The 11,871-nt window shown below is 36.9% G+C and overlaps 2 protein-coding genes across 2 annotated transcripts; one reads left to right on the forward strand and one right to left on the reverse strand.

The window, feature by feature from the left end:
• Window positions 1-213: 213 nt before the first annotated feature.
• LOC104266571 lies at window positions 214-4,573 on the reverse strand. Its single transcript, XM_018815563.2, has 8 exons — window positions 4,191-4,573; window positions 3,743-3,936; window positions 3,358-3,541; window positions 2,366-2,608; window positions 1,773-2,090; window positions 1,570-1,683; window positions 1,005-1,135; window positions 214-709 (listed from the first exon to the last, which is right to left on the reverse strand). The coding sequence occupies exons 1-8, from the start codon at window positions 4,444-4,446 to the stop codon at window positions 473-475; spliced, it is 1,677 nt and encodes a 558-aa protein (XP_018671108.2). The 5' UTR covers window positions 4,447-4,573; the 3' UTR covers window positions 214-472.
• Window positions 4,574-5,417: 844 nt separating this feature from the next.
• On the forward strand, window positions 5,418-10,514 carry LOC100178398. Its single transcript, XM_018815565.2, has 8 exons — window positions 5,418-5,619; window positions 7,637-7,771; window positions 8,084-8,151; window positions 8,582-8,621; window positions 9,066-9,159; window positions 9,422-9,544; window positions 9,987-10,109; window positions 10,426-10,514. The coding sequence occupies exons 1-6, from the start codon at window positions 5,488-5,490 to the stop codon at window positions 9,511-9,513; spliced, it is 561 nt and encodes a 186-aa protein (XP_018671110.1). The 5' UTR covers window positions 5,418-5,487; the 3' UTR covers window positions 9,514-9,544; window positions 9,987-10,109; window positions 10,426-10,514.
• The last annotated feature ends 1,357 nt before the right edge of the window (window positions 10,515-11,871 follow it).

Genomic DNA, 11,871 nt, shown 5'->3' on the forward strand with positions numbered 1-11,871 from the left:
CGCTCGGTGGCGTGCGCACTGCGGGGCTTTTCTGTACGATTTTGTAACTTTTCGTTTGTTGATGTTTCGATGATCATGTTGCGCTTCTTATATGCTTGTTGGTGTGATTGTTTATTGTTGCGTTGTATTATTTTTGTCAATGGGTTTCTTTTCCTTGCTTTGGGTAAGGTCTATCCAGCAAGGGTTTCTCACCAGAGTAGAAACCCACTACCATTGGCTGGGGGCTTGTCGTGCCGTAGTGGCTTTCCACCAACGCCAGCCACATAAACTATGAAGGTATTTTAATCTTGTTTTTGTTTTTCAGATATACACAACTGCTAGACGATTAAATTGTGTTTTAAATGAAAAATAAATAGGACCCAAGTTGTTGCGCAAAACCGCCTCAATTAACACGATTGTGGAATATGGGATATTATGTGCTATAAACGTGGTGTCCATCTTACAAGAATATTTAACCGAACATTCGTAAGGATTAAAACAAGCATTGTTGGTCACAATCACTCACTGTTACGTTGTACTTTATTACGTCATCCGTTAGTTGACCAATGATAGTAGATGTGGGTTGCGATGACGCAGGTGGTGATGACGTAGGCAGTGGTGACGCAGGTTGGGATGACGTAGGTGGCCACGTTGAATTTAGCCGACTTAGTGCAGCAATGAGTTGTAACGTTTGGTCGACTCTGGTTGTCACGGCTTTCTTGCCAACCGACTGCAATTGGGGAGTTTTGTGTTTGATGTGTTTGTAATTTATTGTTGTGTTTCATACACCTCGTGCTCACTTACAAGTTACCACTTATTTAACTTATTTATCCTCGCATGGCGGAGCAACGACAGTCGTTATAACACGGGTGTTCTTACCATGTATGTAACTTTGTGGGTTTACACCCAAATTGTGGCAGCGTCAAGCCTCGAACCTGAAACTGCTGTTTATAAAAGCAGACGCGCAAACCACATTAATTTATTGAACAGTAGGCAAGTACATGCATAACTAAACACAAACACACCTCGTTAGGGGCCATAACTGGGACCACACCCCCCTGACCGCATGGTCGTCGCATTAGTGTGTGTCGGTCAAAGTAGGGCGAATGACCAATAGTTGTTGGACGTCTGCATTGTATAAGCGCGTACCAATCCTCTGAGATAAAAATAATAATAACTTTTTATTTCAATAAATAAATGAGTTTATTTGCGGTCACGTTAACGAAGGTCGGGGTATTTGTTTTGTTGCTGATTTTCGTAATTTAAATAACATGATCGCTATCATATTTAAAGAGATAAATACATATTTATGGTATAGTGAGTGGGGTAAGATGGGACACCTTTAACACATAATATCCGAATATACTGATCGTGTTTTAAACAATGAACAACGATCTATAGAAGTCGTTGGAATACAGTTTTATAACTCTTTAAATATTCTTTGTTTACTACCAAAATGGGACAAGAAAATGAAATGAAAATGTATCCCATCTTCCCCACCCTTATATGTTGTATATTACACAAAAGCAAAAAGACTTATAAATAAACAAAAGGTATAAAACTACGTATGATACACGTCACCACACTTACCTGTGACGCACGCGCCAATATTGAATGACGTCACATCCGCTGGAGTGGCGGGAAATTCTAAAGTTCGATTTTCCCACGTAGATTTGACAAACCCTCGGTAGCAGATGGGAGGCGCTGTAAAGTAGCGTAATTTACGTCACAACTTCATGACGTCATAACGTCACAACCTTATGACGTCACTAATTGACGACGTCACGACTCACCTTGGCTGGGTAGGTCAGCATTGTATAATCGAAACAACGATCCGTTTCTTCGTTTCGATTCTTTAAAAAACTCAAGGACTGTCGATGACGTCACACTCTTATACGTAGTATATACGTCATAGATGATTGTCGTAGAGTTCCGGGTCCTTAACATCTCGACAAGCTCAAGTCCACGAATCGATAAAATATATTTCTTTGCAGTTCGCTTTAGTGATTTTATTATATTGTGTGCGTTTCTTTTATACGTGGAGGAACTCTGGTTTGACATGAGTGGTTTGTAGATAAGTCCCTTAAGGAGTTGTTGCATTGTTATTTTGTCTGTGGGGAAGATAGCAATATAACTGTAATGTTAATATAGGTACAAATATTAATGGTATATTATAACAAGCGTTATATGCGTGAGGGATTACACTATATAATTGACGAATAAGGTTGTACGATTGTTCGCCCATGTTCGGCTTAATGCTACTACCATTGTCGCGTATGTGTCTTTGGGCAAGACACTTAACGGCAATTGCTCCAACCCAGTGGTTAGTAATAGGTTGTTTAAATTTTCAGCCATCTACGGAAAATAAGATATATAAACAACTTACATCCGCATACATTCCCCACCAACCCAGTGGGGCAAACGCATGTGTAGCCACCCTCGTAATTCCGACAAGTTGAACGCCTATGAAAGCACGGTCGTGGTCTTGTACGGCATTCGTTGATATCCCTACAACTAGATGCTGGGGTCTTGGTGTAACCTTGATTGCACGCGCAACCAGCAGAGCCGTTCAAGTAAACCACACATCTTTGATTGGCGTCACAGGCTTCGCCCATCTCGGGGTAACAATCTGAAACGAAATGTATGTAACTTATTTATCCTTGCATGGCGGGGCAACGACAGTCGTTAGAACACGGTTGTTCTGTTTCATAAACTTTGTGCACGCTTACAAGTTACCTCGTATGTAACTTTGTGGGTGGATTGTTTTATATATGCCTGACAATTTAGACAACTCATTAGTGACCATTGGAGCAATTATAATTGATCGTCTATCCCAAAGACTCATACGCCCTTAATGGTAGCAGTGTCCAATAAACGTTGGTCTTACTTAAGGCAAGAGTCATGGCGCAGGAACATATGACGTCACAAAGTTTATGAAACACGCAGGAACATATGAATGAGCACAAATAAGACACAATACACGATTATTGCGTCACTCAGCGACTTTTATTCTCATCGATTCTAATATTGAAGATAATGGTTTCGATGTCTGTGAACATTGTCACGTGTATTGTGTATAAATAAGCTGTAAGGGTTAGTTACTGGGTTCGAGGCTCGGTGCTGCCACCATTATGTGTGTATATATGTGTCTTTGGGAAAAACCCTTAACAGCAATTGCTCCAACCAAGTCACCCATTTTACTAATGGAAAACAATCACCCAAAGTAACATACGTGGTAACTCGTAAGCGGGCACGAGATGTATGAAACAGAACGCCCGTGTTATAACAACTGTCATTACCCGCCATACGAGGAATATAAGCTACATACGTGGTAACTTGTACGCTAGATTAAACATCTCTCATTCATATTAACTGTACCTGGTATTTTTCTCATGCAGAAATAAGTTGCTGTGTGGTTGCATGGCCGATAGTTAAAACCCGAAACCCACATTTCGCAAGTACCATTATTATACTGCAATGCAGTTGTGTTGTACGCCCCGCTTATGTACCAGAACGTAGGTGGCAGTGGTGGGCTTGGGGTTGGTCGAACGGATCCTTGATCCTGTGGTGCAAATAACTAACTTGTTGTAAAAAAAAACAAACAAAGACATACCTATACGTTGAACAACGCTGGGCTAACATATTTAATTGTTTTAAAGCATTACACCCCTATATGTTTAATATGCTACATTTTAAAAGCTATATTCGACACGTATATGAACATAAGATTTACTTTATAATAAATACAACAGCAAGCACTTACATTTTTAAATGAACTGATTGGGAGGAAGAAAGCATGCGCGTAGTTGAAGTACAAAGAACTCAGTGTTGCGTTATGCAACAACCTTGCTTGGTGGGAAATACACGAGTTTTGAGCGGCTTGGAAGGTGAGGCTTTGGTTGAACCAAAGCAATGCTATCTTCCCGAACACTTTTAACACTGGCTTCACTGTGTGAACTGCCGGCGAATAACATTGATGAATGTAATATGATAACGAAGATTAGATTATAATTACAAAAAAACGAGGAGAATGCAAATTTGTTCAGAGATAAACAGTGTGACGTTTCGTTTTGTCTTCGTGTTTTAAATAACTTGATGTTCGCCATCTTATTCGAAGAGATAAATAATATTCACGTACTTTATTTTACCCAATACTCGCTGTAGATACTCTCACAACTTTAGTTAAACTTATGCAATCTAGGATCCCTCACCTGGTGGCGCTGTGTTGCTGCCTTGTGGTGGTGTCGTGGTCGTGGGGTAAGATGGTACAGGTGTCGGAACTGTTGTTGTAAACGGTCGGTAAGTCGTAGTTCTTGTAGTGAATGTAGCTGTTGTATTTCCAGCTATCATTATGGCCGCTGCTGAAGTTGTTCCTCCTGTAGGCATAGTTGTATTGGATGCAACCCCGAAAGCGCTTTCCATCGCAAGCAAAACCACGAACACCAAACTTGAATATTTTTCTGCCATCTCGTACAATGGCTTCTATTCTTGTGTAAACTAAAAATGAAACTGCAGTCCGAACAAAGTGGTTGGAACGGAAGTGTCGTCACAATGCCCGTGAAGTGACTCGCCATACCAAGTCATATAATAAGTTACAACTGTGTGCCCCAGTGATGGTCATTAATGGGTTGTCTAAATTGTCAGCTAAACATAAAAATTATCACCCATAAAGTTACACAGCACGTGGTAACTTGTAAGCAGGCACGAGAGGATGAAACAGAACACTCGTGTTATAACGACTGTCATTGCCCGCCATGCGAGGATAAATAAGTTACTTTCATTCACGGCATCACGTTGAACAGATTTTTTAACAACATAAACATTGCGTGTTTTGCTGGGAAATTTTAATGACGTAACATGTATATATTATCACGTGTCATTATTTTGCGAATATCGGGGATTTATGCTGACTCATAATTAAGGACGACGTTTATTTGGATGATATGACACAATAATCGTCATAAAGGAATAACAAATTAACGGCGGAAAGTTTTTGGAAGGCATGAATTCACTTTGAAAGATTGAGATAACCAGGTCGATGGATCACTTTTGTGTTCGGTGTCGTAACCAACCAGAGTTCTAGAAACAGCTTTCCATGACTTTGCAACCAACAAGTGTCATGCGTTACGATTGCAGTGAAAACGTGGCTACGTCACAACGATATGACGTCATCTAACCACCAAACTTCATACGTAACAACCTTTGACCTAATGTTACGTCATACCACCAAGTATTTCGATGGCGCATCCCATCGCTGGGAAGTATCTGAATTTAGCAGCCACGGTTTATTTGACACTTTTACCAGTAGTTTTTATCTATAGCGTGTTTTACCAACTGTCGTTTTGCTGCCAATTTCCTTCTGTTTAATTTTTTTACTAATTTGATCTTCGTATTCGAAGAGATAAATAGCCATGAAATTTTACTTGTGCCTTGCGCTCATCCGTTTTAACCCCTATACTTTTTGCAATATAGTAATGTTGACTTGTATGTTATGAATACACCGTGTGTATGATGGATGTTATTGAACCTAGAGAAGAATTCGTTGGGAAGAGAGTAATTTCCAAGCAACATGACGTCGATATAAACGAGTGGGAATCTGGTGTAATACGATGCAGTTGTACTGACGATGGTGGTTTAATGGTAGGCACTATGTAGTCTATATTATCCGATGTATTTGTATGACTATAGGAATATGGTCTATATCTTATCTATGTATGTTATGTAGTAGACTATAGTTTCAATATGTGTACGTTATATCTTCTATTGTATATGGATGAGGTCTTTGCCAAGCACATGGGATTTAGACCAGAGTTGGCCATTACCCCAACATTGTATATGCACATTCTATCCTATATGGGTGAGGTCCTACAGAGAGGCACGCCATGGGACCTGGGATGTAGACCAGAGTTGGTCATTATCCCAACACCCAGGATTCTTATGTTTGTTGTTTATGTAACCAGTGTGACACCCCTTTGACTGAATCCTTTCCTCCCCCCTTGTTTGTAACAGACTTTAGATCGCTTGGATCGAGTTAATGTTTAAACATTCTCTCTTTTACTCCCACTATCGCAACTAAGTCTCGACATTCTTACAACTTCGTTCTATCCTGCTGATAAAACTTGTCCTCCTATAGCAGGAAACGAGAGAAACCTGATAAATATATTAAAAAACGATAATAAAATATATTAGAGGCCCACTCTACGGAAAGTGATTTTGTTTACAAACATTTGGTCATGCACACCCCTTTTTCCACCAACTAATTAAACAATAACTTAAATCTGTTAATTAATTATTTAAAAAATTAAAAGGCGTGATGCGACAAATTAGATGTCACAGTCCTTTAACATATAATAAAGAAATAGTGTCTTTAGTAAGAATAGCCTTTAAAAATATTTTTTCCTTCAATAACTTTTGCATTGTGTATATACTGTGTAAGAGTGAAAGATTTTATTACAGTGTGTGGATACGTGACTTAACAACTCCTTAATGCCATTAGTTGTCACAGTTTTTACGACCTCCAGTTAATGGGCCATAAACCATCCACCCAACATTTGTATTGAGTGGGTTGTTTATATTGTTGACACAATACAAATAAAACCTTTCACCTCATCAGTATTTTGCTCCATTTTAATAATTATTTTCAGGCGAAATAATATTAATGTTCTAACAGAACAGAATTTGTTGGGCTTAGTTTTGTGATACACAAATGTTTAAAAATCCATCATCGATCTGTATTCTACTCAAATAAAAGACATTAGTTGCATTGTTGGTTGCTGCGACATTTTTTAAAAGGATTAAGTATAAGTTAAATTATGATCCTTGCCAAAATAATTAAACAACTAACAGTAGTCCTAGTTATTTATTTTAAACTAATTTGCCTTATTGTACATGGTAGTAAAGAAGCATATACATTTTATTGCCTATAATATATTTGTTTGTTAATACAGCAATTCCATTCCCATACATTGTAAAAACACAAACTTGGCAATTATAAATTACAAATATATTAAAGCATGCAGCATATGTTTCCTGTCTGTGCCATTACGTGCAACGGTCACGCTTATTAATTGACGTTCTTTCCTCACCTTTCCCCATATTGTTTTAACAATTGTCGTTTTGCTGCTAATTCCTTCTCTTTGTTGTTTTAATTCATTTAATCTTCGTTATCATATTTAAAGGGTTAAATAAATAGTTATGGCATGTTATGTATGCATTACAACCAATGTAATTGTAATGTGTTGCCAATTATCATGTTTTAATATGGTGAGAGTCACACAGTGTGTAAACATTCTAGATATTGTTTGTAATAAAAGATAATTTCACTTATTGTGAGTAATTATTATTTATTCAACTATATATATTATATACATGTAATATTATATAAAATCATGATTAACGCCATGGAATTTAAGCCAAAGTTGGCCAATTATCCCAACATTGTATGAACTTAAATATATATTTTCAAATATTTTGTAAATATATTTGAATCCTTTCTTTGTTTAACGTAAGTAATTATAATACAGCCTGCGTAATTATTTAATTCTCTGTTTGTTTTTATATTAATTTATATTAGGCCATCTAATTCTTTGTTTATTTTTTAGGCTCTAATTATTTATAATCTTCGTTGATTTAATATAATTATTTACAAATTGTTTAGTTCCTGATTGAATGGGATCATTTAAATTGGGAGGAGCGAGACTGGTCGCGGTTGGATGATTATGAACAATTGTATTTGGAATGTTTTGTTTGTTTGCGTAAGTTACATCACAATGGGAAGGACAAAGTTGCTCTGGTGAGTCAAGTCATTTGTGGTTTGTGGTTTGTGGGTACAGAAGGTACTGGGTTTGAAGCTTGATGCTGCTACCATCGTGGTGTTCTTGAGCAAGACACTTAGTAGCAATTGCTTCAACCAAGTTTACACTAATGGGCCCAAATTGTCAGCCATACTTAAACCCATTGGTAACATATGCGGGTGGTTAAAAGTAAGATGCAATAATAGAAAATACAATTAATGTTTAATTATTTATCCCAATACCCACCCATGTTAATCCACACACCAAGTACTGCATAGACTTGAATATTAATTACCTTAAATCACTCTCAGGCATTTTCCCCGATGAAAGAAACGAACGACATGATTGTTTTACTCGAATATTTTCACAACAAGTTCAGGTACATATACGAACGCTTACTTCAGCAGATGAAGTTTCTCATTTGATGAACAAACATAGATTACCTTACCTACATTGATAATTACCACACTGTACCCTGTGCTCTGTCTAACTGGTTATGTTGATATTTAAAGACTTAAATTTTTACTACTGCATGTGAGATAACTCGGAAACGTTAAAGTTTTAAATGGAAAATCGAAATATTATACACCAACCATAAATTTTGACTTTAGTTCTCTTTTAAGTAAGAAGATATGTATTGATCCATGTCATCCATATGGTAGCACTTTGGGTGTTCGGTCAACTTGAGCTAAATCCTTGGCTCCACAGCAAGCTACACTGTAGGACCTCGTTCATATAGATTAAATGTGACTATGTATTTATTCGGTTAAAATGTTAATTTGTAATTATACAGTTGATTTGTTTTCCAGGATATTTATAGACAAAGATAAGATAACCCAAGTGAACAATGTAAGTTGTTTATATTTGGCAAACATAGATAAGTGTGGGTATGAATATTGAATATGTTGTGTTCATATATTTAATATAATTTATGTTTCATCTATTTTATGAACCATATCATCTTTCGATAGTTTGTAAATATCACAGATTAAACAAAACCACAACAAATATCATTAATTATAAAGGTTAAATTAATAAACAAAAGAAAATATTCCTTTTAACATGTTCAGTATATTTGATAAATCTACATTTTAATTGACTGCTTTAATTGAATATCCCATCACACAACATGGAATAGTTTTTCTGGTAAAAACATTAATTTAATTTAACTGAGTGTTAGTTTGTCATAAAGCAAGACATTCAAGTTATACCTGGTGGCAACAGCAGTAGAGTATTTTAATATTCAACATTTTATTTTATTTATCTCAATAAAATTGTACATTGCCACCGCAGGTTCATGAAATCACCCAAGTTTTGGATAAAAATGAAAACAAGGAAATAATGGATTGGATAAATTTACAACGAACGCAAAAAGCATTATTACACTGTAAGTATATTAGTTTAGCAATAGCATACAGCCATACACAAACAAAATAAGATAAAAGCATAAACTGAATATTGGAAATTAAAAGGGGTATCCAGTCCGATAAAAATCGAATATGAGGAAAATTTTTTTATTTGAATTGTGTCTGATAAAAATCAAGTCCAAGATATTGTGTTAGAAACGTTAAGTTAGTTATATATTTCGCCTTAAATGGCATCATTGGCCTCTTCTTTAAATATAGTTCATACTTCTATAACCCACACAGACACCCACAACCTCCCAGGGACCAGGGTGTTGGTTTATGGATCAAACACGACAATGCATTGGATTAATGGAATGGTAACCGGACAGGATTAAAAGGGGAAAACTAACAATCCTAAATGAACAGGTTAGTTATCTATTCCATAAGACAACATATGTTGTATTTATTTGACAATTCTTAGTAAATGTCACCCCTACTGTATTTTAGAAATGTTTATAAAAAATATATAAATATTTATTTTGGACGGTACATTTTATGATTCAATCATGTTTTGCAGTTTTTTAACTGCAAAAGAAGCTGCAAAACAGGGTTGAATCTCGAAATGTACCGTCGGGAGAAATGCCACCCCAAACCAACTCCAACTTATTATACATTTTGAAGGTTATTATTTGTATGCCACCCATCCACCCAGCCACCCAGGTATACACCCTCTAACCCAACCTTTAACCCCTAGATAATATGTTACCCCAATCTTATCTATAGCATCCCGTTCTAACCCATAACCCCCACTATATTATCCAACTTCACCCCCAATATACCGTGGTTAACCCCCAATACATTAACCCAGGTCCTCACCCCTATAACGATTGACCCCGGCACCACGCAAACCATGTTCTTGAACCCCCACAATATACTTGATGTCATCCATAATAACAAGGGAAGAAGTTGTAGATCATCCGCGTCAACCACGGTGAGTCATACTTGCTATTGTAGTGTAATACCTAGAATTGTGATGTCATAACTTTGGTATTGTAACAATATGTTTGTTATTGTGATGTCATATACTCCTATACACTTTGAAACAGGGCCCCTAAACCTTGTGGTGGAATTATTTATCTAAAACAACAATCAAAATTTTAATATAATTTAAATTTACATATTTAATAAATTATATTTAATATAACCGTGGTCCATGACCGAAGAAACAAAATAAAGTCATTCAATCAGTGTTTATGACATCATATGTTATGACATCATATGTTATGACATCATAACCTTCTATATAGACATCAACCAATGAGAGAAGCCAACGCACACGAAGATTAACGAAACGTAAATCATGTCCTGAGATTTCTACTTCCACGTGTAAAAGTAAGCTGCATTTAGTTGTATACCTAAATAAATAAAAATATCCTTTACAAAAAAAACAAAACTTACAGTCCCAAGCGTTTAACTAAATGATGAAATGTGAATAGTTGGTAAACATCATGCCACTATCGTGCAGTGATTAGCATGTATGTCGTAGCCAGGTGGGTACAGGTTCAAGGCTTAATGCCGCCACCATTGTATTTTTTTCATGATTACAAAATAAAATATGGTTGGAAGGTTTTTTCAGGTTTATAATTATTTTGTTTCAGATAAACTTAGCAAATATTCTTTGGGTGAAAACGATCAAACGAACGGGTTCGGACACCCCCAAACTACCCCAGTTTCACCCCCACATCCCCAAACTACCCCAGTTTCACCCCTATACCCCCAAACTACCCCAGTTTCACCCCTACAGCCCCAAACTTCCCCAGTTTCACCCCTACACCCCCAAACTACCCCAGTTTCACCCCTACACCCCCAAATTACCCCAGTTTCACCTCTACACCCCCAAACTACCCCAGTTTCATCCCTACACCCCCAAACTACCCCAGTTTCACCCCTACACCCCCAAACTACCCCAGTTTCACCCCTACTACCTCATGTACCGTTATCTTCACACAACGATGATAAAAGTCACAAAACATCCCGCTCGCTTACTTTTTCTTCAAACACCAAACTGTGCAATACCTCACCCATAACCCCGAACCCCCCATCACCCTCAAACAAAAGGGACTCCCCCCACATTGAGAATGGTAAGCAATATGTTATATGATATCTATCCACCACAACCAACAACAATTAATACATGAGCCTTTTACACTTTGTGTGTTTTTTTAACATTGTTTATCCGCAACAAGCCACCTTCTCTAACAAACTAATCTACCACACAATGTGTTAGCATGGATACAATGTTGGGGGTGTTTAGAGTGGCAGGTCAACTTTTGAAACAAGGGTGACATCATATGTTTTAAACCTTAATTTAGTTTTAATTACACGATTTTATCTTGTATACACACTAGGAGATCACTTAATAATTTCTACACTGTATTATGAGTGAACATTACAACCAATAAGTTAGATTTGTTTCATAGGATTGTGTGTCTAACTATCCCTGCCCCCACACATTTTAAAACTGTTTTATTGTGAATATTGATTATGATGTCATAAGCCTAGTATTGTCTAGTCACAGTTGGTTTCCCACAATGCCCTCGAATAACCTTAGCTAGGATGTGACTAATATGGTAGGTCGTGCTCCTAATATATCAATAGCACGATATGTTTGTTACTGGATGTTTGGGCTGGGAGTATTATGTATGTTGTTGCAGCTTTACTATGGTTTATGATTCAATTTACAGCAGTCAGTG

Source organism: Ciona intestinalis, unplaced genomic scaffold, assembly GCF_000224145.3.
Source record: "Ciona intestinalis unplaced genomic scaffold, KH HT000093.2, whole genome shotgun sequence".
Lineage (NCBI taxonomy): Eukaryota > Metazoa > Chordata > Ascidiacea > Phlebobranchia > Cionidae > Ciona > Ciona intestinalis.